Below are 27,861 nucleotides of genomic sequence, written 5' to 3' on the forward strand. Positions count from 1 at the left end.
TACTATTTTTCTATTTTGAACTTGCAATGATTTAAATTGTAAACTATTCTTTTTATTCTAAGAAACCATGTTAAAACTTCTGTAATTGCCTTGCGATGAAATTGTAAAGAATTCTTTTATTCTGAACTTGCAATGATTTAAATGGTAATCTATTTAAATCAAAATTGTTCTTTATCCTCAGTGCTCACAGAAAGTCTTAGCATGAATTCAATTGTACTAAGCTTGGAAAAATTATCTCTTCTATTATCCCTCATTTGTACATCAATTATCTTTCACAATTCTCCGCAAACATAGAACTTTTATTTCGTTAAATACAACTATTTAAATTTAAACGAATTTTCAAACATTGTAAAAGTAATCGCAAACAATTAACAGACAACTAAGTAATATAACATTGTAAAAACGTAACTATTTAAATTTAGAGATTGTAGCTGAACTCTCGCTGCCATGTATAATGTCCTTGAGTTCGTCATCGTTGCTGTTGAAGATGCCTCGCAGACTTTTCACTGCAGTCGGAAGGAGTGGCAAAGCAGGTGGCGGCGTACCCGGAAACATGTAATAAGCAAAGAAGTGCATCAGCCGGAACGTGGCATGTTGATAAGCTTGACCCTGAGCGAGGCACGTGCGAATACGCTGCCCCACTGTGGCAGCCAGACAGTTTTGCAGCGTGACTACACGCTCCTCCTTTGCTTTGAGTTCCTCTTCCAGTTCTTCGGCGTGTTTCATCAATTTACTGCAGAACAAAAGCTTTAAATCACCTGCAAATATTGTAAGTACTCTTCACTCACCTAATATGAATCTCCATCTCACATTTGTATTCCACCAGATTCGTGCCCGATTGCTGCAGTTGCTCCACAACGAGTTTAATATTCTCTCTCAACTTATCCACATACTGTTGCTTCTCGGATAGCTCCGATTTAAGTGCCAACAGCTGCCCAGTGAGCTCCTCGATATCGAACTTTGCACCCTGGCACTCCAGCTGAACGCGTGTCAGCTGCTCCAACTGCTCACGCTGCAATGCGTTGGCCTTGAACAACTCTTTTTTAGTGGAAGAGAGCAGCTCTTGAAGATTATCAATTTCTTGCTGCTTGCTGACGTTCTCCTGGATTAAGCGGACCTTCTCCTTGTTGACTTGATCCAACACCAAGTTGAGCTCATTGTAGGATAACTTTGTCTTCGCGCTGTCAATGTACGATTGCTTCAGCTGATCGTTGAGCGTATCATTGCGACGCTTCTCCACGGCAAAGAGCGTGTTGTACACATGCAGTTGATTGCGATTTTTAACAAACTACAAAGAAACTAGCTGATTACGACATTCCATAAAAGGATGAATAACTTACATTCCGCTTGAAATCCTCCACCTGTTCGCTGAGATGTTGCACTTCTTCGCGTCGTCGTCGCCAGGAGCGCAGCATGATGGTGTTGAAAACACGCAAGCTGGCGAGGCGCACATCCTGATCATCCCCATTGACCACAAAACGGACTTTGGCCTGCGGTGAACTGCACAGTTGTGAGGCATCCTGGAACAACAGTTGCGCCAAGTTGTCATCCTTGATGGTTAGCTGATTCTCTTGCTTGGACGTGGACACTACCGCATTGGAGTTAGTGGGAACATGCGCCACCAGTTGATAGTTGCCGGTACGACGAGCCTCCTTGAAGTCCATCTGAGACACCGATTTGCGTGCTCGGAAGTTCAGAATGGCTGCCGTCTGCTGACGCTTTAGTGTTAAGTATGGAGGCAACACAGCAGCAGCAGCATCAGGAGGAGCAGCCGCAGGTGCTGCCTGTTTCTTTCCCTTTGGCTGCTGAACTGTGCGCGCAGAATCGCTAGAGCTAGAGACGCTGTTGCTCAGCGAGTGATCCGAGGATGATGGTGTCAGAAACATTGGTTTCGGCAGCCTTGTTAGCTGCTGCCTATTCTCAAAGCTAAAAAGATTGGCTTGAAGATTAAGAGCTCGAATTGTGGTCCTATGTCTCACCTCTGTCGCTTCTTCAGCAAACGCTGGCCGGGATAGTTTTTGCCTCTGGCCTGGGAACCCATAGAACTTTTGTTATACGGCGTCCGTGGGGCTTTGGAACGCGGCGAATCGTCGCTTTGTTCATAGCTACGAATACGCGGACTCTTTGGCCACATGTCAAAGTTTAAATTAAGATCGAATTATTAAGGGAGAATTTATTTGTTATTCTCTATTGTTGATTATTTTTGTTACTCTGTTATTGCAATGCGTTCAGACTGTTCAGGAAATTCACAATGTTTCAACATTTACAACATGTAGAGCTCTGTCAATGCCTGCGTGGTTTGCTTTGATTTGTTTAGGATTTTATAATTGCAAAATGGGTAAGTTATATAGGCAATTATTTATTTACATACAATGAAAAGAAAACAAATAATAAAAACGAAATATATTTAAATTTTAACGGATTTGCTTTTATTTGTTGATTACTTACAAATTTGAATTTGGCGCTTCAAAAATTCAATTTTTGTAGCATACTTTTAGGGTACATCACTGATACTTTTTCGAAAACTAGCTATATCTCGGCCATATCCTGCCGCATTTTCAAAGGACACGTATTGCTAGGTTCACAAGGACGAACTCCATCAATCTGCATCAAAAAAATATGGGGTTATCTAAGAATCCAACACTTGTAATTTTTTGGTCCGCGGCTTAAGAGGAAATGGTAAAATTTGACAAGTGCAGGATATCTCGAGAACTACAAGGACGATTTGGATGTCCTTTGGCAGGATGATAGGCCTCATGAATATATCACGTTTGACACAGGACTCGCAAGGATCGGACAGGATACAGCCGAGATATACGCTATTTTCTGTTAACAAAAAGATCCCTATAATTTGGCCGTTTGCAGGATATTCGTCCTTTTTGATATGCCAATCAGTTTGAATTGATTAGAGCTACCTTTGTGCCAAAGGACATCCCGATCGTCCTTCAAACGGCTGAGATACGGCGCATTTTTCAAGTTTTTGCCAAATTTTCTATGGGTACCCCTTGGAAAAAATTGAAGTTTTTTTTCTTATGATATTCTTAAAATCCTTGAATGCCAATCGGTAGTCCTGGTTCCCACGGTTACAAAATGGTAAGTCCTTGCCAGATCCTTCAGGATTTGGCCGAGTTATGGCTAAAAAACGAATATCGTATAAGCATTATTCGTTTTGCGTTGCATACTTTTAGGGGCTGCTATACAAATTACACTAAACGAAAATTAGTCATAATTTGGCCCTATCCTGCCGCATTTTCAAAGGACACATATTGCTAGGTTCACAAGGACCAACTCTATCGATTGGTATCAAAAAAATATAGGGTCATCTAAGAATCCAACACTTGCAAGTTTTTGGTCCGCGGCTTAAGAGAAAATGGTAAAATTGGCAAATTACAGGATATCTCGAGAACTACAAGAACGATTTGAATGTCCTTTGGCAGGATGATAGGGCTAACTAATATCTCACGTTTGACATATGACTCGCAAGGATCAGACAGGATACGGCCGAAATATACGCTATTTTTTTAATTTAAAAAAGTCCTTGTAACTTGGCTGTTTGCAGGACATTAGTCCTTTTTAGTATGCCAATCGGGTTCTATTAAATAGAGCAATCTTTGTTCCAAAGGACATCCGGATCGTTCTTCAAACGGCTGAGATACGGCGCATTTTCCAAGTTTTTGCCAAATTTTCTATGCCTACCCCTAGGAAAAATCTGAAATTTCTTTTCATAAGAAATCCTTAAAATCCTTGAATGCCAATCGGTAATCCAGACTGCTACGATTACAAAAAGGATTGTCCTTGCCAGATCCTTCAGGATTTGGCCAAGTTATGGCTAAAAAACGAATATCGAATAAGCATTATTCGATTTGCATTGCACACTTTTAGGGGCTGCTATACAAAGTATTTACACTAAACGGAAATCAGTCATAATTTGGCCATATCCTGCCGTACTTTCAAAGGACACATATTGCTAGGATCGCAAGGAACTGTTCTATCGATTTGCATACAAATATGCGGGCAATCAGTAAACCAGTAAAATATTGATGAGAGCTTGCATCTGATTAGTCAGAATTGAAAACGTTGCAAGGTGACTTTGTCTGCAGCTACTTTCTGGTCACTTTTGCTCGACTGGTAGATTATAAGAAAATACAATAATAATGGAAGAATTCGTAGTAGAATACGACGTGGAACAGCTAAAAAAAACCAGGCGAACATGAAAGAGTTGCAGGTGGTTTTATCCACAGCATGTCAGAGCACTGAGATCTTCTTAAAGCGTGAGAACGCTTGCTTTCTGCTGATTTGTGTTCGCCTGGTATTTCGCCTGATGATATGACACTTTTTAGCCCGACTTATCAAAGCAGTTTACAGTTTTGTTGTTGTGTTATTAGAACCCATAATAACTTGGCCGATTTGTAATTGAAGGATACTTACTTTACTTACCTCTTCGAATAGCCATTGTATGATTTTAAGTGACTGTTAGGGTGATCAATTATCTGGTCAGACAATTAATAAAATTAAAAATTGTATTTAAATAAATAATGTAACACTTTATATTGTTTATTGTATTTCGTAAAATATATTAAAAATGGAACAGCATGAACTGAAAAACATTAACAGCAATACATAAATATGAATAAACAAAATTTAATTGTAATAATAAAATATTTTTGCAAAGATTCGAAAACAAAATAAAATATTCTCATTTATTTCTTCAATACTTCATTTAAAAAGAATCTTATCATGTAGCTAAGATCTGTTGGTTCCTTCGAATATGACGATTAAAATGAGAAAGTTTAAAAAGAATCTTATCATGTAACTAATGATTTATAATTTAAGTTGTTTAGAAAAGCTTCGATCCTATAAATTCCCAAGTATTTGTGGTTGCTTTGAATATGATTACTAATACCTTGACGATTAAAATGAGTAAGTTTTTTCTTTCAAAAAGAATACTTATCAAATGTTGTTTCATTTAACATCACTGTCTGCAGGACATCAAATGTCACATCCTGCGCTGCCCGTTTAGCCAGCTCGTATTTTCTTTGTATCAATTCACACATCCGACAAATTCCCACAGACACCTCCCACTGCTCTCTCCCACACACTTGTCCATTAGTAACTCAATTTCACATGGTATCCGTTCATTGATTGTGGGTCATTTGCCAATTGCGGGCAGCGTTGGTCGTTGTCCTTTGGCATTTTCCCTTTTTCCCTTAAGACTGCTTCGGCTGCCGCTTACATTTCCACAACATTGAATGCCAAATGTGCGAGTGTGTTTAACGGTTAAACTCGCTTCAAAAACGTATTTAACCCCAAAACAAAAAACCTAAAAAGAGCTTTTCCACACAACGAAAATTTCACCACACGACGTTGAAATTCGCGTTTGCGCCCTGTGTAAAAGCTTTCGTTTTGAATTCGGTTTCGGTAAAAAATAAATGTTTTTGGGCCGCTTTTGTGGTGGCCAGCAAAAGTTGGCCAACTGTTGGCGGTTTCATTAACGTCGCGACGCTGCTGGTAAACGGTTGATTGGTCGGCGCAATTCGGCAAAAAAAAATCATCAGGTGCGACAAACGAAACGAATTCAAAATTTCAAATTTTTAAAACGAAAATGCAGTTAAAATTTAAATTTTAAATAAATCGATCGCAACGGGCATTTATTCTATTTATTTGTGTATCGGTTGTGTGTGTTTCTGTGTGTGTGTTTCTGTGTGTGTGTGTGTGTGTGTTTATGTGAGCATTACGAAAATCGAAACGAACATATTTGAAAAACGCACCTTAAATAAATATTGAACACCCCGCGAGAAATTCTTTTGGGTGAGTTCTGGAGCTATAAATAATGTCTTGTGATTTGTTGATATTGTTTTGGTATTACACCCAGCAACACCTCGCCTCCCTCCCCTCTCCAATCAAAACATAGCGATTGTTTATAAATAAATGAACACACCAAGTTATGCAAAATGCTGCCTTTGGTAATCGGTAATCGAGTAGCTGGCGTATCTCAATGAAATGGGTTTTTCCTAAACTCAATTCTAACCTGTCTTAGTCAGCGACGTCTTCCCTCCTCTATTGTCTTCGCATCTCTTTTCGCTATCTTATAAAGTGTTGGGGAAAAAGTAATTAAATAAAAAACGTATAATTGGGACGTCATCTCTCTATAGATTGTTTAACCCAGTTGAGATCAAGCGGCACACGTCATCGACCAGCGACCAGTTTTATGCGATTGACCATTTGAATTTAGTTTACGTTTTACGTTCGCCTTCGCGTTCACGCTTACGATACGATTTGATTTATAATATAATACGATAAACGGCGTGCGCGAGCTCACAGTTCTTAGAAGCTCGCAATCGCGCCGTGTTTATCAAGAGAGTAGCCAAATTCTTGGAATCGTAACGAGACTTATCAAACGAAAGTTTAAAGTGCCTGAAAGGATTCCAAAATAAAACCCGAAAAGTGCAATTTCAATAGTTTGAAAGTGGTTTAATCTTGAAAATATTGGAGTAAGTTACTTTAAAGTTTATCTAAATTCCTAAAGACTGATTCACTGCGTTTTCCAATACCGGTTAATAATTATAATTACAACATCTTGTCTTGGAATTGAGTATTACATTGAAGTTCGTGTGTCACAGTTTATAAATTCATCTGTTTAATCGGATTGTCTAGCTGATAGTTAGCTGGCGCTGAATAGATCGTTATGCAGAGCATTTCAATAGTGAATAGTTATTTGTAAATATTCAAATCTTATTAACAGATAACAACAATCTAACTAAGTGTTGATAGCATCGAATAAACATTGTCAGGTAACAATAGCTGAATTTGTATAGCTTTTTAATTGACTGTCAAGAAAATTCTGCAATTAGTTATGAAATTGGTTTACAAGATTTGTGGATAATAATGCACAAGTTTCATGCATTTAAAATAAACATTTATGTACTTTAGAAGAATCAATTTTGCTTAAGATCAAGGTGACAACAAAAATAGTTTGCTATTAATAAAAAAGGCAAACGTAAATAGTAAAAACCTTTGCATATATGATTGGTTACAGCTAAACTATGCATAAAACATAAACTTAATACGTATGACTTGAATAGTTGCGAATTTCAAGAGAATATTGCGAGTTTAGTTGAAGCAAGTTTGCAACTTAATAAGCTAATGTACGTAATGCCAGCGAAATGCAATCGCAATAGCTGTCCAGCTCTAAATCCAGTTCTCGGATTCTAGCTGACCCGCCCACATTCCCTTTCTAGTGAGTTGCTGTTGATGGCACTCACAAATCGCTGTCGCATTAATTAATTAATAGTCAGAGTGTGAGTACACTCATTCGTACGAATACGAATACATATGCGAGTGTTGTCGTTGTGGCGCGAAAATAAAATAAAAGTTTACTTTGATGTGTGTTTGTCTGTTGCTGCTGGATTATGCATGTATTGTTTCTAACCAAATACACAGCATGAAAATTGTGAAATTGTATATTAAACACATTGATCCAGATCCAGACAACCTTGAGTCCAACTACGAACAGCAAACGGTTCGCAGTCAAAGCGTTGCATGCGGAACCCAATCAGGCAAACAAGTTGCTCCCTCTGAAGAGTGGCAGAGTGGCTTGCAGATTGCAGTTAACGCGAATGTGACGTAACTGAAAAAAGTAACTGGCATTGGAAAGTTATGTATATGCTGCCCTGACTGGCTGGAAACTCAACTGGAAAGCCAACAGCGATCGACTGTCTAGTTTCCGCATCGACGCACTCACGCTTCACTCTCTCTCTTTCAGCCTCACTCTCACTCTTAGTTGTATCTCTGAGATACAATTGAGCACAAGTAGCGCAATTGGCTCTCGGATGATTCATACGCGATTCGGGGAATCCGAAACCATAACCGAATCCACTAAAGTGCTGCAAGCAGAGGCAAACATCAACATCAGGTTGTCGACAGGTTTTTTTCTTCTTTTTGTTTTCATACAGAAACCAAAAGTTGGTCTTTGTGTTGTACCAAAAAATGCCTTGCACAAAACAAAGTCGCTCGATGTTGAGATATGCTTTGCATTAAATATAGAGTTATGTACTTGAGTAAACGTCTAAAAATAATTAATGACGTTGTAATATTTCAATGCAGCGTCTTGGGAATAGAGCTTTGAAAACAACCCTAGAGAGCAGTTAATAATAAATTGTATATTGCATTAAAAAACTTGTACTACAGACTTATTTTCAGCCACTTTATCGTATCGGATAAGTAAATCCGGTTGCAAAACGCCGCTTTATGAGGGCATAACTTTAAGCTAATATTTGATAATGTTCAATCACATTAAGTATTTGTATAAATGTTTATTATATGAGCAGAAATTATGCTTATTATTTTATTAAAATAACAAATGCAAATTCCTTATTGAAATGAGATGTTGAGCCAGACCGAAGTAATTTGATTCAAGTCTAAAAACTTGTTGTAAATATGTAAAATTATTGATCAGAGATTCTATATAAATTGCAGAGAATAATTTCAAGCAAAGAGATGTTTTTAAAGTCACTCTACCTTAAGTTAGAGCATTAGTTAGTCGTCTACTTGGCATTTGAATTTACAATTCCAATAGCTGGCCAATATTTGAGTTCATTTTCATTTGTAATTTGCTCGTCTGGCATGTTTTATCGTGAGCTTCTTTTTTTCTTCCTTTTTTTTTTTTTTGGTTATCGATACGCTCTTCGGGGTCTCAGACTCTGTGGCTCTTGGGGTCTATAGTGAGTGTCTTGAATTTTAATGCCATGCCCAACAACAAAGAGAAAGAGCGAGAGTGAGAGAGAAAAAGCTAAAGTCTTTGTCTTGAGGGCGTCGACAACGACCTTTTGCTTGACTCTTTTCCAGTGCATATGGAGTGAAGTCTTGTGTGTATTTGTTAGCCTTTGGTATGCTTTAAAAGCCAATGGCGACAACAAACACAAACATAAACAACAACAAGTGGTTGCCCAACTAGCCGCTCAATTGCTACCACTTTTTACACTCGCAGAGCTTGGCTCGTCTTGACTCGACTTCGGCTTTGTTTGCGACTCTTAAGCGTGCGACCTTGGACCAACACATGTGCCACACAGAATTGCAGATATTATTTTTTTAAGGTATTGCTGTTGCGTTTCGTGATTGGTTTTGTTTTGTTTTCGGTTTTCTGTGTTTCATGCGATAAGATACCTACAGTAAAAAATGGTACGGGTTTTCAGTGACGTAGATTTTGATTCATTTCTTTGCTGACGTCACAATCCAAATTAATTGATTTAACTTGGACCGTCGAAAATTGATTTGTGGCTATTTTTGGTGTGAGATTTTTGCTCATGATTGTGTGGTGTAATTTGTGTGTGCAAACATTTTGGCTGACATGCATTCTGGTTGCCAAATGCATTCGTTGCCCACGCGGCGTATACTTGATTGTTGTTTAAACTTTGTTTTTAGTTACAACACATACAAGCAGTAAATAAATAAGAAAATGCATGCATATATCTATTTGCTACATGTATTTGCAAAATATTTCTGCATCGTTTGTGAACAACAATTTTGTTCTCCAGCCAAATTATTTAGTTTAGTACAGTTCAGTTGCGTTCAGCTTTTGATATTTTTGTTCGGTGTTTGTTTAAATGACTTCAAATCAGCGTTGATGGAATGGCGGGCGAGAAATTAAGTCAATAACTGATCAGACGCCTGACCTTAGATGTTGTGTCCGCTTCTGGCTGGCCAAATACATTTCGAATGTATTTACAGACATACTACATACTAAGACCAAACTATATAAGCAGATACATAAATATGGAATTTTTGTGTTTAAATTAGCGTCAGTTTATAGATTTTCTAATTTACGTTTTTACCGAGGGTCACAGTCACAGTCACAGTGAATGCAAACAAAGCATTCGAATGAATTCACTAAGCGAATAGGTCCTAGGCTAAGTATGGCTAACATTTAGGGATGATTAGTTAAAAAGCGAGGAAAATAAATGAATTTTTCCAAGGTTTTCTTTCTAAGTGAACTCCCAACTTTCAGTCAGTCTTTAGTTATGAATTTGTTGACCAAATATGAGAATGAATCAGAATATTGTGTTTAGATAATTGATAAAGAAGAAACTTAAAAGGTCTGGTCAAGGTCGCCCAAAAGGCGCTAAATGTCTAGTCTTCTTAGAAAGCTACTGAATTGCTGATTTATTATTTTTGAAGATAACCACAATCGCATGCTCGATGCAAAATAAATATATATATGATATATATAGAGATGGCAAGGACATTTCAAGATCCATTTTGTATTTCTATTAAATCAAACTAATTTCTCAATGTTTTGTTCTTCTTGTTGAGTGGAAACTTTAAGTATTTTGTGTAGATTTTAGAATGCTTGCTTTGTGCCTCACTGACATATTAAAGCATTAGTAATCAAAAACTCAACTATAAATACGGGCTCAGCCATATGCATATCACCTTTTGTTCCTTTTCCCAAGAGAACGGGATTTGCACAATGTTCCTTTGTCTAGACCATAGAAAAATTTTAAGATTTACATATTCTTTGCGGGATTTTCTGCAGCGATTCCCTCCTGAATTTGGGTAAAATTCCTCGAACTATATTTAAGTTAACGATTTGCCACTGGTTTTGGTATTTGGAATGGAAAACCAGAACAACATTTCAATGTTGCACTTGTGTCGTCATAAATTACAATAGAGAGAAACAAGAAATAAACAAGCACAACACACGCCGCATATATCAATAAACAAATAACCCAACAAAAATTATATCTTGATCAACAATAGAAGAAAAAAAAAACTATTAATGAAAACAAAAGTATGCTTGTAAATGAGAGAATGTGTAATTCAATGGCTGCCAAACGATCGGCGATAACGTTGTCATTACATTACACTATATCAAGTATACGCAACGTACAATAATATAAACGTACATTTGTTCTCTTTCTTTGCTCTCAGTTCTCAGAGCATCAAATGAGCTGCTTATCTCGAAATTGTTTGTGCAAATAGCGCTGTCTCAATTTATTTACATTACAAACAAACCAGAAATGGCGTTGATGTAAAGACAGGCGTTTTTAAAAAGATTGAACTCATTTGTTGGGGTTAAAAGTTCTCAATTATTGTATGTACATTCGTTCTTATACATTCACATCTTCACATCTAAAATTTCTTATCTAAAAGTTCAGGTCAAACTTCTAAGCAGTAATCCAGAGGTTTCTCTACAATATTAAATAACAAAATTCGAAATATTTTCAGAGCTGTTTCCAATTGATAGATGCAATTTAATCGCTCCTAATAAATCAATAAGTTGTTTTTTGGGTAATTGTACATCGATCAGTGAAGCGGGAACCAAAATAAATATTCAAGCTACAGCAACACAATTCGCATATAGAAATCAAACACACAAAAGGCAACGTCTATCGCAAAGACGCTGATAGCTTGGCTGATGATGAAGAGAAGTTCACTATCAGTTGAAAACCCCAATGACAACAACAAACACACACAACGAAAACGAAGCCAGACTATGAGACGCTCTGTGTATGAAATAACTGATATACATAAATGGTTCGATTGGCTATAATTAGTGCTATAACAAGTAATAAGCACACTCTGTAAGAAATTCGCTATGAAAATATACCAAATTCAAATACCGAAAAAATACTAAAAATATACCAAAGGCTACAAATAAAGCTCTATCTCCTATAGTCTCTGAAATTATAGTCTCAATAAATTGAGGTATTATTCTAAAAATATACCAAACTAATATACAGAAAAATACTAAAATATATAAATAAAGCTCTATCTCTTATAGTCTCTGAAATTACAGTCTCAACAAATTGAGGTATTATTATAAAAATATAGCAAACCTATATACCAAAAAAATACTAAAATATACCGAAGGCTCTATCTCTTATAGTCTTTGAGATTTAAAGCATTGCGGTATCAATTTAAGAATATACCGCAAAAATACTAAAATAAACCGAGGGCTATAATTTCAGCTTTAAATCCTATAGTCCATAAGATATAGTGTTTCATGTGCACAGACAGACAGACAGATTCGCATATACAAACATTTATATTCCTTTAAACGTCAAATACACAAATACACTTTGCAACAAGAATCGAAAATACCCGCTGGCCACGCTTTAATAGGTACAACGGAGCAACAACAACAAAAAAATGTTCAAATAGTGGGTAACTCGGTGCTCCAGCGCTCAGTTTGCAACGAATCGTTGTCGGTAACGGACGTGATTGGTATGGTATATTTTTTAGCGGCTGAATTGTTTAGCTAAGATCGCACTAAGAGCGTCGACTGAGAGTGAGTTTGTGTATCGAAGTGTGTGTGTGTGTGTTTGTGCTTTGTGTATATTTGTTAATTATACTCGACACGACAACGAGACAGCCAGTTAAACTTTTATACAATAAAAACAAAGTTACTCTTATAAATAATAATAACTGCAGTGCCGTAGCAATAACATCAAAATGAACATCAACAAGTTGAGCTTGTCTCATAACTTGTCGTGGAATCTAACGCTTTTAATTTTTTGGCGGTTAGTTTTGTGTTGCTGTTTTTTTGTGGGCATGATTCAGTGTGTCACAGTCACAGTCCCAGTCCCCAGCCATGCGATAAGCCGCGCAATCTATAAAAACTTTCAACAGAAAGCAATGCGTGTAAATATATAAATTAAAAAACAGAAACAACAATGTCAGAATAAACACACGTGTCATCGCCGTCGTCGCAGCAAAGAAAGAAAATGCAATCGAACGGAAAATTGAAATCAAATCCAATCGAAATCAACAACAAATACAAATACTTGTTGTGTGTATATTGAAAGCATTGTCTCGCGCCTGGTTATAATCAAGTTTTAAAGCATATACAATAACAATAACAACGACAACTACAACTACAACGCCATAAAGGTTAACAGTAATAAATTAAATAAACAAATTCAACAAATCTATCGCGCAGTTTGTCCCACACGCTGCGCAACTATCTAAAAGCCGGCTTTATTAACTACTCCTCTACTATATATAGTATTCCTATATATGTATGTTGTGTATATATATCAGCATCAACTGGTATCTCGCGACTCGCTTGTTAATCTTTCGCTGCTTGTAAATAATGCGAATTTGTGAAAACAACTATTACAAAATGCAAATTCATATTTATGTCAATCGAACACAAATTTATAGCTACTTGTATTTGATTGTCGGAAGTATTGTGGCTCTAACTTTAAGTTGATTCTGATAAGGTCGTGGTTGAATTGTTGCTTTCCGGTGACTTTGAACAGCTTTTTTATTTAGGGACATTTGCACTAATCGACAGATTAGGCTGTGATTATAGACTTTGGTATTTTTTTTTGGTATTTGTTCAGTTTACTAATTTGGTTTATTTTTAGAATAACATCGACTCAGGGACTATAAGAGATAAAACTCTAAATATAACCTTCGGTATATTTTAGTATATTTTTGGTATATTAATTTGGTATACTTTTAGAATAATACTAACTCAGAGATAGATTTATAAATATAACCTTTGGCTCATTTTAGTATATTTTCGGTATATTTTTAGAATTATACTAACTCAGAGATAGATTTATACATATAACCTTTGGTATATTTTCGGTATATTAATCTTTTCTAAACAACGAAATTTGCAATCGTGAATTTCCTCAATTAGCTTTTAGTTGAGCTTCTTCATTATCTACTTTGCATTTTCTCAACATTTCTAATCCAGCTACAGTTGCTCCTCAATTAATTACAACGAGATTAGCTGCATTTTGATTGCAGTTGCCTAGACAAGTTATACAAAGCAACAACTGAATTCAAAACTAAAGAAGCAGGTTGTTAGAATAGAATTTAGAAACCTTTAATCGTTATTATTGGCGATTTAATGACAGAATTGTTGTTGTGTGCTCTGTACTTCGTATATAATTATGGCATAAATTGCCAACAAATTGCATGGCAATTTATTTTTACATTTCTTGGAAAGGGTGTGCGAGTTTCGTTTATTGATCGGTTAATTTTGTGACAAGAGTGATTTACATTTTCCAATTCTTGCAGGCAACTTCTCTGATAAGCAGAGCAACAAAGCAACCCTAATTGCTGATAACCAACAAGAAATATAATAATATTTGAAAGAAAAATAGCACAATCGTCGCGTGTGTGTTGTGTGTGTGCGGTTGAATGTGCAAATCGAGTGTGCGAGAAGAGTGAATTTCACAAGGAAGCAGCAGCTAATCAAATCAAGAGGCAAAAGGCAAAAGGAATGGCGGAAAATACTGGCAATGATGGTAAGTTCAACAAAATTATAGCAAATATTAAATTTTACTTTTTTTTTGGAGGTGGGTTTTTGATTACTACAAACAATTGTATTTCAAGGCTTCATCGAAGCAAATATTTAGATAATCAGTTTGTAAATATTTTTACAAATGCAAAAAAAAAAAAGAAACGAAAAAAGCAAAAAGTTTATAAAAATTGGTTGTGGCATCTGGAACATTTCGTTTATTTCATTTGCAATCAAAGCAATTCACGTAATACTTGTGCACGCACAAACTGTGTTCAAGCCAATTGAAATTCGAAAAAAAGTGAAATGAAATGAAATAAAATAAGAGAACTAAGGAACCAACAAAGCCAATAAAAGACTTTAAGGCGCTGCTCTGTTGGCCATGGCTAATACACAAAAATAGTGCACGTTTCGTGTTCTGGCGGACAGTCATGGTCAAAGCAACTTGAATATCGATTTATCTGGCCAGTATGCCAGATCAAACTTGTACCTTCCGCCTCCCCCTACCCATCCACATAGTACAATGGGAGCATGAACTCTTCTGCATGGAATTGTTTTCAGCAATTGACGAAAGCAAACAAACAAAAACAACACAAAATTTCACACCTTTCGCACGCACAACGTGCTCTGCTTGAATACATATAGTATAAAACGGGCAGATCAATGGCATATATATATATATATACACTATATACGATATGTGTATAACAGATGTAGAGATGTAGGAATGTAGGAGGTGCACGTGTAGAAGAACGCGCGTAGATTTAAATTTCACGCATTTAACGCACAAAGTTTCCTTTTGGTAATTAAGTAAATGCTAAGGCAAAAGAACAACAGCTTCTACAAAAATAAACAACGACAAGAAAAAAGCAGTTAAATCCAGTAGCAAAATGCCAAATAGAATAGGCTATTAAATACCCTGTTATACGTCTTCATTAATGAGCTATTGAAAGTGAAATTTTCAGAATTTCAAATAAGTCATTTTATTCTAATGAAACTAAGAACTGAAAAGTTGAATTTTCGAAAGATGTTGAAGTGAAGGGAAATAAGTCATTTTATTCTTAGAAAACAAAGAAATAAATAACTTAAGTTTTGCAGAGTTTTGAAATATAATGAAACAGTCATTCAAGTTAAAGTGTAACACTTTGATGGTTATAAAAAACTGGAGAAATTGGGAAAAAAATTCCATTGATGAAATAAAACTTTCCATATCTATTAAGAGTATATTCAATTATTAGGCAATTAGTAGAAATCAATCACAAATTTTAAAAGAAAACAGTTAACTAATTCAATTACGTTTTGAAATCTTAAATATAAAAAGTTCAACTGTCCCTTTTTATAATCCCAAATTGAAGTTTATCATATTGTTGATTTGGGGTAAGTAACAAAACAAAGTTTCTGAAAGCTGCTTTTCCTATTTAATAATTGAGTCGCGCTTGCCACAGGCAAACATTTCGCCATTTTACTTGAGTTTTATGCACTAGATCAATTAAGAGCCACCACAAAAAAAGAGAAGCAGACGCACATTTACCGGCATAAACGGATTTCCAAATTGACTTCTGTGCCCCCGAAAGTGACCCTTGTTGAGGGTGCAAACTGTTTTTGGTTCCGCCTGAAGCTTGCAACTTTTTTCTTCTTTTTTGTTGTTATGGGAGGCATTGTCCTTTTTGCCTTAAGTTAACCTAGGAGAGCCTTGGGAACGATCGACCCAGAGGCCGGACGTCATTATGGCCAAGCTGGGCAAACACGAAGCGAATAGCACGCATACGCCACGTTGTGCGGCATACCCCAAAAACGAAAACGAAAAATATATCGCACAGAGGGCGCTGTCAAGTTGAATTGATTGAATTGTGAAAAGTTTTATCGCAATACAATCAAAATGCTGCGGCTTTTGCGGGCATCGCGTGTGAATTTTCCACAGCTATCTCCGCGCTTCTGCCATTTCGAATAATGAACATTTTTCTAGCCGAACAAATTTTGGTTAGCTGCCGTCTGGCATATTGAAAATGCTTTTTGGTTTTCTCGGTTTTCGGTTTTTCGTTAATTTTTGATGTTCGAAAACTTGTAAGGTGTTTGCGTTTTGTATTTTCTGCTTGGGCACAATTTTCTTCTATATTTTTTTTTTTGATTGCCTGGCAGCGACATGAAAATCGATTTTGCGTTAATTGTATTTGATGTGGAACTCGTACACTTTAATGTTATTTCTTCTTTTCTTCTGACACCTTTCATTCTCTGACTCGGTCTCGTTCTCTTTTGTAATACAGCGAAAAAGCAAAGTTTAATGCTTCCGAAAATTCACTCCATATTGTATACTCGAGTCTCATACGAGCCGATGAATTAATTGCTTTTTAATTAGTTGCCCACACACAAGCAAAATAACACATCGTTCTTACACGAGAGGGAAATGTTCTAAATAATTGAGCAAAAACTTTTCACGATGTTTGGCATTCGATAATGCACAAACACATTCGAGAGTTTTATGCAGTTTATTTATAAATTTCAACACCTCTATAGCAACAGATTCACTCGCAAAATTAGCACGTTTTGAATTGGGCTATTCCAAAAACAGAAAAAGAACCTTTAACAGGCCAGTAAAGCCCGTTTAATTTATGTGGGAGATTCCAGCACATGAAATTTTTTGGTAGTCAATCTCATTAGAAAACTCGCAGAATTTATGATATCTACTTAGCGGTACTTTTACAGCATTCTCGACGTAATCATGTCTCGAGGCATGATTTTGGTAATGCGTTTATGGGAATTTTGAGGCAAACAAGTGGGTCATAAATTGGTTTGGACTGCTGCTGTCTGTGCTAATTAAATGTCAATTTGCGACATGCAAAATGCTAATGAAATCAATGTGCGACCTTAAGCTCAGCTTCAGCTTTTAATATGCCTGGCTTAACGAATTTAAACAGAATGTGATTTATATGAGAAGGATGAATTTTGAAAGAAAAGTTTTTGCATTAATTTTAAAGGTCTGCCATAATTTGAAACACAAACTATGTTAAATAAGGCAAAGTGACTTTGTGTAAACTAATAACTGATAAGTCATTTTTTGTGAATTGTTGAAAGTTGTGTCATAACAATATTACTTGAAAGAAGTGGCTTTCAACTTGTCTTCTAATGGATTTGCTGTAAGCGACAGGCTAAAAGCAAACACAAACATAACAAAGAAAGAAACCAACTATCAACTGGAGCGACGTCATCGATAGTCAGACAAACAATATCATCAATTCTACAACTATTGATTTTCATACACACAAACACACACCGACAAACAAATATACCCTATATGTACATATGTTAGATGGGCACTTAAAAAACGTCGGCAATTTTTTTGTGACAGCCTGTTGGAACTTTTCACGCACAGATTTTTGAGTGCTTCAATTTAATTTTTGATCCACATAGAAAAATGTATATGTATAAATATATATATATGGATGAAAAGTGGCCCACACACACACATGCTAACACGCTCGCATGCACACACTCACACACATACACGCACATGTGAGCTTAGGACAAACTTTCGTTTAAGTACTTGAGGTGCAAATGGGAATGGCAAGTGTTCAACTCCAGCTCCAGCTCATTCTCCTTCTCCTGCTCCTGCTTCCGTTCATGCTCTAGCTCATGCTCATGTCGTGTGTCTGTGTTTTATGTAAAGCGCAACCGGTGTGTGTGTTGGGTGTGATTAGGCCATCATCATAGAGTAGAGCTAAGAACTGAGAGTTGGCAGCTGCCAGCTCTGGTGAGACGTGTGGAGTTCGCATTCTGTTTTTATGCCCTTTACCCATTGGGCAGAAGGGTATTATAACTTTGTGCCGGAAGGAAATGTATGTAAACCTAGAAGGAGGCAACTCCGATCCTATAAAGTATATGTATTCCTAATCAGCGACAACAGCGGAGACGATACAGGCTTATACAACGGGTCTTAGTTGCTTTGGCTAACAATTTGGTATATTTCGCACTTTATGGTATATTTTCAATGTACTACTATATCAATATACCAAAAATAGTATTCAGTATTGTTTAGTATTTTTGCTGGTTATTAATCTTAGTTACTTTAGCTAAAAATCTGGCATATTTCAGTACCATTTGGTATATTTGGAACGCAGTATTATATCAATATACCAAATATTTGGTATGATCTAGTATTTTGGGGTATATTAATCTTAGTTTTTAAATATTTGTTGATGTATATTTTACACTCTATAGTATATATTCAATGTACTACTATATCAATATACCAAAAATAGTATTCAGTATTGTTTAGTATTTTAGTACCATATGGTATATTTTGAATATAGTATTATATCAATATACCAAATATAGCATTAGGTATGTTATATTATATTAATCTTACTTTCTGTATATTTGTGGTATATTTTGAATGTAGTACTATATCGTCTTCGGTATTTTTTTAGTATTTTTGCTCTTATTCAAAATGCGTAGCGGGTATCTCACAGTCACACTCGAGTGTAGCTTTCGTAACAAACTGTTTTTTTCGGCTGTTCGAGTCCATTGCCAGAGTGAGGAGAAGAGTCTGCCTCGGGTGGTGTCCACACTGCTTTCATTTTCATTTTCTCTATTTAGCTGTGTTTATTTTCGCTTCAGAACGCGATTTTCCAATCGATTGAACACATGACAACCTACACACACTCGCACACTCGCTCGCATACCTTTGTGTATTTGTCCTCTGGCACACATATGGCACCGTCTGTGTGTGTGTATTGTTGTTGTTTGTAGCCTTCGACCGACCGAATGACATTTTCGCCAAGTAATTCAAAACTCTGCGGTAAATGGAAACCGTCTTGAACGTGCTCCACACACCGTTGCCATTAGAAATGTCCTCTGTCTGTTGTCTGTCGTCTGCCTTCTGTTCATATCTTTCTATTTTTGATCATATTTAATTAACATTTTATTTTCCTTTTATTCTCGTTTTATTTTATATTCTTGTGTGTGAGTGCTCGCTTTTCTTTCTTTTTGTTGTCGGCTTTGCTCGACATCCTTTTTGTTGTTGCCAGCCAGCTCCATTTATTTACGCATCAATTTGTAGCGCTGATTTATGTCGCCGGCGCCCAAAAAAAAAAGACAAAAAAAAAGAAACGATAGACAAAAACCCCAAGAACAAAAAACACACGCACAAAAACAACTAACTAACTGAGTCGAGCATTGTATACTCTAACTAAGATTTGCAGGAAGTGATTGATAAGCACTTTTTTTTTTGGGTTGGACTCTTTGTTTTTGTGTGCAGATATCAAAATAATTCCCAACTGCAAAACTCGTGTCATTTCACTGACCTTCTGAGACAGTATTTAAAAAAACCCAAAAAGGAATAAAAACCAAGAATAACAAGAAAGTTTGTTCGACTGAGAAATACTCTCGTCCCATTTTAAATGAAAGCAAAACAGTGCTATATTATTTCAAAAATATACCATAATCATATACTGAAAAATACTAAAGATATATCCTGACTACATTTGGTATATTGATGCATATTTAAAATATACCATAAAGTCCCCAAATGCACTAGATTGTCAGGAAAAACTCCCATACAAAAAATAATTTCTTAAATAAATTCTACAATTTTTATCTGATTGCAACCAAATTTTCAGGAATCACAGAAACTGTAGTTATTATTATAGTAAGTACCACAAATCTCTCGCCTCTAGAACAGAACTCGTGTCATTTCACTGACCTTCTGAGAGAGTATTTAGAAAACCCAAAACGGAATAAAAACCGAGAAAAAAGTGGAAGTTGTTGTTTTGCCTAAATGCGAATTAAATTTGTGTCTCCCTCACTCTGTGCTGCTTGCTGAGTGCCATGCCGAGGCTGTCTTAAAGTATTAGTAGCTCAGTCAATGCTCACAGGCAAAAGAGGCGTCTGTTTTTTTTTCCAGCTGGGGGATGATTTAAAGGGCAGGGCATTGGCCGGCGTATTGCCAGGCGGCTGGCTGGATGAGCCGAAGCAATTGCGCAATTTTAAAGCGCTTTTCCGTTGGGCGTTTAATTAAATATAAAATTTACACTGACTAACACGACACATTTTTAATTGAAATTTAAAAATCGAGCTTGCAGCTGTCGACAGCTTCAATAGCAATTAGCTATCCGATGAGCAACTAATCATGCAGCACAAAATACACAAGAGAATCCCTTGCGATTTATGCGCTTAAATTATGCATAGGCCAATTGAAACAACTCTATTTATAACCAAATGGGAATTAAAATGAAATCAAAGCGTTTACCTAAGACTTCGTAGAAGTAATTGATATTGTTGTGGCGCTTTCGTTGTGCGTTTCTATTTATAGTTGAAAGAAATATGTAGCATGGCAAACAGAATAATTACGTGGAAGTTTGAAGACGTAAGCGAGATGGACTTGTCAATAAATGACATAAATATGATAAGCTTACAGCTTGATTGAGAAATGCTACACATAAAACTTATGTCCAACTATTCGACGTATATCTGACAGCTCAAAGCACATTTAATGAAGCGGGGCAACTGAGGTGGAACAAATGGATTTTGACTGCCGAATAATGAAGAAGTTCTTTATAAGAGAAGTTACTACTTTAACTAGTTCAAAGTAAGGAAGATTCTTCGTAAGAATAATTGATTATACTTTAAAGAAAAGTATTTGAAATATCAAGAAAATAAACTAAACTTACTTTCGAAGATGGAAGGAATGCCTTATAGGGAAGTTCTTTATAAGCGTCTTCTTTAATTAGTTTAAAGATAGGGAAAATAATCGATTATTGCACCAACATTTTTGCTCTTAAAGAAGCCAGAAGAAATTTAAGAAAAATATTTTGAATCACTTTGGGAAAAGCTTGATATTATGAAAATCCAAATATCGAACCATTAAGACTTGTTTACACTTTAACAGGCTAATCCATTTCAATGTTGTGGCAAAGATAAATAGTCATCAGAAGAGACTTTGTATAATAAACTATCGATAACACATATAGAAGCTACAAGAATTCAAAGAAAGGTTCTTTGAAACACTGCAGACAAAGCTAATATTCATATAAGGAAAACCCTGAAAACAAGCCATTAAAACGTGAAAGACACCGTGGCAAAGTTGAGTCAAAGATAAATAGTTGTGTCGCTTATTGATTGAAATATACAGTGTAATAAACTTATCTATAGCACTGAATTCCCTTTAAACAATAGTGAGCTGAATAATTCAGTGTCTTCGTCTGAATTGTGTGTGCACCTTTAGTATCGATCTAACAAAAGGTGAATGCTTTCCTTGACTGACATGCGTGGCAATTTAGCTGCCTGCACCTGCCACAATAAAGTACGTTGCCGCACAGCTGAATTACATAAGCGAACTACAATGCAGATAATCAGTTGATATAACCAAAAATGGAGTTAACCCCTTTTTTTGTTGTTGTGTTGTGCAGTGTCATTAGCTGTAAGCTGAACAAAGGGCCGACGGGCGAATGCCAAGGATGATCTACTTAAAAGTTCCCGATGTTGTCGTCGACCCACATTTCACTTATTACACTGTTCAGATGTTTGCCACAATGCGGCAATGCAGAAGCCGAAACCCGGCAGCTGGTTGCCCAAAAAAAAAAGCAAAGCCGTAAAACGTGTTGTCCGTAAACACACGCCTCTTACTATATATGTATATATATATATATATGTATGTGGATGGTGTGAATTGCGAGCAGAAATGAAAAGAAAAACGAGTAGAAGACAGCAAAGACTTGTGTACAAATTGTTTTTGCACTTGTGTACAAATTGTTTTTGCAAATTAACATATGCAAATTTTTCATGTGCCCACGTGTGTCCATGTGAATCTGACTCAGTTTCAACAGCCAAGCACACACACACTTACATACATACATTCATACTCACATTCGCATTCACTACTCAGACTCGCACTCACACTCATTCTATAGACAAATAGCCTGTCTGAGAGTTGCGTCGCGTGCTGACTACAGAACACAGAAGAGGGGAGAGAGGGAGGAGAGAAAGGTGGACAGGCTGCTTTTGTTCATTTGATTTGCTGCTGAAAATATTCAAGTATGCAGCGGAAAATGCAAATTGCGCGAGTGTCATATGCTAGCTGCACTTTTCCACGCGTTTTCCCATCATTCTATCTCCCTTTCCCGACTGTCTTTTAATGCTATTAAATATGCATTATTATACGACAACGACAACGAAAAAAAAAGAGGAATGATAACCTTGATAAGTAACCGGTTACACTACTCTACTCAATATTACGTATACGGCATGTAACACATGTGCAGAGCACTTCTAGCGAAAATACAAAATAGAGAAAAACGGAAGTTGTTATTGCCATTTGCATAATATTTGCATATTTCTTCAGGTGCCAAGGACTACATCTAATAAACTAATGCAAGCGTTTTATGAGTTTGTCTGAAGTTTATGAAAAATAAGTGCGATTATCTCAAAGACAGCGAAAGAGAATTTTGCTGAGTTTTTACGGTTAACTAAAGACGGTTTACTAAAGGCGAGAATGTGTAAATGAATTTACGGTACAAAGTTCTTTAATTGATTAATTGTACAGCACGGCGTATGCGTAATCAGTTTAATGCGAAAACTGATTCGGTTCATTAGAATTATTTCCATATAAAAATATAGACTTTAATCAATATTTAAATACCTATTGGAAAACAAAAACAAAAGCTCTACCCCAAACGATTATCAATTGCGAAATCGAACCACATTTTCAAGTTCAATAATCTAATCAGAAGAGGCAGACATTGTGGGGTTTCCTATTGTAATTTTCTGTTATTTATAATAGTTATTTCAGGTAGTTAATCTCCTTAAGAACTTGAGTGTCTTTAATTGTTGTCAAATGTGTTGTGAAAAACCCGAAAAACGAGCCCCAAATTGATTAAAACTGGGTTCACTATTGTGGGAATTCTCCGAGGAAACCCCGAAGAATCAGTTAATAAATATTGTTTGTTGCTAATGGGCCGGAATTGACCATTCAAAATGTTTATCAGGGAATATCGCCACTTAAATATGTTACTTGACGTAGGCAAATTGATAAGAGAACTGAAGAGAGTTTACTATGAAATTTCCCATGAAATGCAATGCTTTAATCCCCATGCTGTGATAAAATATTCAAATGATATGTTTAACGCTGTGTAATCTATCATTATTTTAATTTGCAGGCAATCGATCTCCTTCAATGGACGAGGACGAGTCGACGCTGGATGACTTGCGTATGTATAATAATAATAATAATGAAATGGGGCAACTGTTAACAAATACGACTAATTAATAACCGAGCTGAAGCTGAAGCAAACGCTGTGATTATGCCACCAACACAGAGACTATAGATGGCAATTAACAAGTGAAAAACATGTGGTTCCCAGTGTAGTTGGTTGCTGCTGATGAATAATTAGCCAGCAATAAGTCAATCGTCAGTGAGGTTCATTAGATGTGCAATTTGTTTGGTCAGTTTAGTGTCTGGAATTTTTAGTGGCCACATTAAATATATGTCGGCTAAAAGCCAATTGTAGTTGTAGTTGTAGTGCTTGCTACCAAGGAATATTCTGAGGCAGCAATGAAAGAAAATATATGTGCTTGTTTGTGCTTCTATCTCAGCTACTCGCTGCTTTTGACGTCAGACGTTAACATCTGGCCAACGCGGCGGCGGCGGCCTACAATTGCCTCCCCCCCCCCCTTCCATCACCATCCACCTCCCTCCCTCAACTTCGTGCTACTTCTAGAGCATAACAATAGCTTTGATAGATGGCACACCGCAATTTAATGCCACACAGATGCATAATTCATAAATACGTAGACATGTTTCTTACACGCCAAGCCACGTACTCTCAAGAATTCGTGCCGTCGCCTTTTTGCCAAATTGTTTTTGCCATTTAACTCAAATTGTGCTGCCCACCCATAACATATTGATTTTCTCGCATATTGACAAACATTTCTCTTCTTTGTTCTCTTGGTAGAGAAAATATTCAATCCTGTGCGATCGTCCGCCTCAGAGCCGGCCATGTCTTCGATGATGCCGCTGCCGATGCACGTGCCAACTTCGGCTGCCTTTACACGCATTGTTGTGGAGCCCACGAATCACATTATACGATTTCGGTATAAATGCGAGGGTCGCACAGCGGGCTCGATACCCGGCAACAATTCAAAGCCCGAAGCTAAGACGTATCCCACCATCGAGATTGTCAACTACAATGGACCCGCTCATGTCTTTGTCTCTTGCGTCACCGCCGATCCGCCATATCGTCAGCATCCTCACGAGCTGGTCAGCAAGGATGAGGCCGATAAGTGCAAAGCTGGTGCGTATATCAAGCGATTGAAGCCTGGCGAGCAGCGGTTGGAACTGCAGAAAGTTGGCATTCAGTGCACCAAAAAGACGGAAGTGGCCGAGGCGCTGAAGAAGCGCAAAGAGAAGAATATTGATCCATTTCGTGGTAAGTCGAATTCTCTCTTATTCTTACAGTATAATCTAAACTGTTAATTTCATGTCTTGTTAGCTGGCTTTGAGCACGCCAAGGATGTGTCCAGCATTAATTTGAGCCAATTGCGTCTCTGCTATCACGTCGTCATTATGGATGAGAAAACCAAATCCAATATTGCCCTCGAGCCAGTTGTTTCATCGCCCATCTACGGCAAGAGCAACGATCTGACCATCACCAAGATGTGCAAATGCTCCTCAAAGTCCAGCGGTGGGGATGAGATCATTCTGCTCTGCGAAAAGGTCAACAGGAATGACATCAAGATCCGTTTCTTTGAGACAAATGCCGACGATGTTGTCGTGTGGGAGGCCTACGGCATCTTTGGCAATCACAATGTGTACAAACAGACGGCGATTGCGTTCAAAACACCGAGTTACCACAACAAAAACATTCAGAACTGCGTCGATGTAAGTTACTAAACCATTATACAACTTTTTTAAAGGAAATAATCCAATGTGTTGGAACGGAATTGATTTTCAATTCAATTTCAATATTTAATGAATTGTAGTTCCTATTAGAAAAGTCGCAAAGCCCTAAAAGCCCTCTTTTATTTTTACGCCTTTTGGTTGGCATTACAAATAATTACTAACTCATTCATTTCCACAAATAGCACTCAAAAGAATCCTCACATAATTTGCACTTAGCGGCCACATTTTGTTTGAGCCCCTTTTCACCTAACGTCACATTTTATGCCTTGCAAACAAAACGAAAACAAATCAAGTTTATGCTTCATTTAACTGCAAATTTTGACAGTTCTAATTGAGACCATTAAGCGAGATTTGCTTATATGCACTTAGCAGCATATATTATTGCCCAAGTCAATAAATCATATAACAAAATAAAGCATAGAAAACAGAAAAAATTCAGATGCTTCATTAATTTGAGACAGCTAAGCGAAGATATGTTAAAGAAAACGAAAACGCTCAATTCGTTGCCGTTATGTGAGGCATTTTTGCACTTATCTGCATATTTTCATAGTTCATTGGTTGTTCACAAGTCAAAATAAAGAAAAGTGCATAGAAAACACTTGAATTTCTTTTGCTAATCTCTCCACATCTCGTTTCTAGGTGGAAGTGCAGCTGGTGCGTCCTTCGGATGGTGCGACGAGTGCTCCGCGTGTCTTCACCTACAAACCCAACCCAGGTATGCTAACATTTGCACGTCTGCAGCACAAGCTGAAGCGTAAGCAGGAGCTGGACGTGTTCCAGCAGATACTTTCGATAGATAGCGAGACGACGGCCACGAAATACTCGTGTTCGCCGCTCGACATCAACGAGGATGAGAATACGGTTTCATCGGACGAACAGCAAAGTTCGGGAACATTGAATGATTTCGAGATTGCGGTGAAGAAATTGCAGATGCGGCATCGCATCGAATCGGAGGCGAATGAAGCGGATGCCACGGTGACCGATTACACCGACGGACTCGACAATGACAATGATGCCGAACAGGACGGGGAAGAGGAGGACATGGGCATTGAGTTGGAGGTGCCACAATTGTTGCCCCAACTGGCTGACGATTGCACACAGACCTCGACGCCCATGGAGGAGATATTGCAGCAACCGCAGTTGCAATCGCGACCGCTGAGTAATGTGGACAAGATCAATGAGTGGATGAAGAGCAGCGAATTCGAGCGCACCGACAGCTTGACCGTGGAGAACGGCGATACGCCAACGCTCTCGCACAGCACGGCGCAAACAGCTTTTACTAACGTCAGCAGCCTGACTGCGAATACAACCATCACAAATCAGTTGGACGATGAAGCCAACGGCGGCTCACGACGCGACACTCTTGAGAATGCAGCACTCAAAGAGCTGCCTGCGGGAGAGGAACCCGAACCGGAGCCAGAGCCAGAGCTGGTGAGCGCTAGTGCTCAGGCTTCGGTGGATATCGATGAGAACTTCGATGAGACAGCCACCTATACGAGTCTGCAGATTGCCTACAATCACCCGGTGGAAATGCCGCAAAAGTCGAAAGCCGAAACTCAAGCATCGTATCATGCCACGAATCCTTTTAGTCAGCTGGACGAAGCTGAGTTGGTGGTGCTCACAAATCCTCCTGCGCCACGCATTAAAGTGAATGCAGCTCAGACGCCAGCAACACCGCCATCGCCACCGCTTCCCTTGCCACCGCGCACTCCCTCGCCCGTCGATTGCGAACATCGTTTGCCCCCGCTGCCGCCGAAGCCGCGTCACTCGCAGGATCTGAGTGTTAGCGAACACAGCGTCTCGAATTCGGTGTCGTTGAGTCGCTCACGCAATGGAAGCGTTAGCTCCACACGGACCACGCCCTCGCCTATTATTATTATGCGAACTCCCGATCAGAGTCCCACCAAACGTTTGCCGCAAATGCTGCCTCCCAGCTCGACCGGCTCCAATTCGGCAGCTGCCTCGCCCAAGAAGCGTCAGGGCTTCTTTTCACGTCTCTTTTCGCGTCGTCGCAGTCGTGCCGAAGATGCCGACGAAACGCATTCGGTGAACTCACGCGCCACCACGCCCACCGGTAGCCGGGAGCCTAGTGTAAATCATTTTGCAGTCGGTGATCCCAATCGCAGTTCGGTGCGTTCCCTGCAGCCACCGGGCTTGAGTCCGCAGAACAGCGTCTCCCGGGGAGGTCGTCCGGTAGGTCGCAGCTCCAGCAGCGTCTCAGGGAAGCGACCGGCTCACTTAGATGCCGATGTCATTCACATACCGCTCAAGGGTGGTGATAGCGAGAACAGTTTGCTGCGTCCCGAGAGCTACTCCACGGCCAGCACCTTGTCCTATGGTCGACCCTTGGATCGCAAGACGCTGAGCACGCTGCAGTTGGCCGACATACCGATAAGTGATGGCAACATGGAGCTGGTGGCCATTGCCGACCGGCAGAGCATTAAGAATTTGTGCGAGGGCGCCTATGGAGTGATGCTTGATCCCAGCGTCGATCTCTCCGAGGCCGAACACTTTGCGCTCTACACGAGCAAATCTCCCGAACCGGAGCGTGAACTCGACGGCGGTGGCGAGGCGGTGGATGCGGGTGATTTCTTGAGCGCCGATGAGATTGCCAGACGCTTGGCAGAGGCAAATGGATTGGAATAGAAGGCAGCTACCAAGCACATAGTGAAACAAAAAAAAAGGCTGCAAAGTCGCATCAACTTTTTTTTTGTTT

The 27,861-nt window shown here is 38.2% G+C and overlaps 2 protein-coding genes across 3 annotated transcripts; one reads left to right on the forward strand and one right to left on the reverse strand.

The window, feature by feature from the left end:
- Positions 1–283: 283 nt before the first annotated feature.
- On the reverse strand, positions 284–2,256 carry LOC117565004 (uncharacterized). Its single transcript, XM_034243949.2, has 4 exons — positions 1,980–2,256; positions 1,341–1,926; positions 789–1,288; positions 284–733 (listed from the first exon to the last, which is right to left on the reverse strand). Exons 1-4 carry the CDS (start codon positions 2,132–2,134, stop codon positions 409–411), a joined length of 1,566 nt encoding a protein of 521 aa, XP_034099840.1. The 5' UTR covers positions 2,135–2,256; the 3' UTR covers positions 284–408.
- Positions 2,257–5,489: 3,233 nt separating this feature from the next.
- On the forward strand, positions 5,490–27,791 carry LOC117566025 (embryonic polarity protein dorsal). 2 transcript variants are annotated; one of them, XM_034245463.2, is made up of 6 exons: positions 5,490–5,808; positions 14,032–14,261; positions 23,404–23,454; positions 24,199–24,672; positions 24,736–25,124; positions 25,785–27,791. In XM_034245463.2, the coding sequence occupies exons 2-6, from the start codon at positions 14,237–14,239 to the stop codon at positions 27,789–27,791; spliced, it is 2,946 nt and encodes a 981-aa protein (XP_034101354.1). In that variant the 5' UTR covers positions 5,490–5,808; positions 14,032–14,236. The 2 variants fall into 2 exon arrangements, with proteins under 2 accessions (XP_034101354.1, XP_034101352.1); XM_034245461.2 differs by lacking the exon at positions 5,490–5,808 and adding an exon at positions 12,179–12,222.
- Positions 27,792–27,861: the final 70 nt, after the last annotated feature.

Source organism: Drosophila albomicans, chromosome 2L (assembly GCF_009650485.2).
Source record: "Drosophila albomicans strain 15112-1751.03 chromosome 2L, ASM965048v2, whole genome shotgun sequence".
Lineage (NCBI taxonomy): Eukaryota > Metazoa > Arthropoda > Insecta > Diptera > Drosophilidae > Drosophila > Drosophila albomicans.

Coding starts and splice junctions, on each gene's coding strand:
- LOC117565004 (XM_034243949.2), bottom strand. CDS start 2,134: ATGTGGCCAAAGAGTCCGCGTATTCGTAGCTATGAACAAAGCGACGAT. Junction 1,927..1,979: donor TTGCTGAAGAAGCGACAGAG/GTGAGACATAGG, acceptor CAATCTTTTTAG/CTTTGAGAATAGGCAGCAGC. Junction 1,289..1,340: donor TGGAGGATTTCAAGCGGAAT/GTAAGTTATTCA, acceptor GTTTCTTTGTAG/TTTGTTAAAAATCGCAATCA.
- LOC117566025 (XM_034245463.2), top strand. CDS start 14,237: ATGGCGGAAAATACTGGCAATGATG. Junction 24,673..24,735: donor GAATATTGATCCATTTCGTG/GTAAGTCGAATT, acceptor ATGTCTTGTTAG/CTGGCTTTGAGCACGCCAAG. Junction 25,125..25,784: donor ACATTCAGAACTGCGTCGAT/GTAAGTTACTAA, acceptor TCTCGTTTCTAG/GTGGAAGTGCAGCTGGTGCG.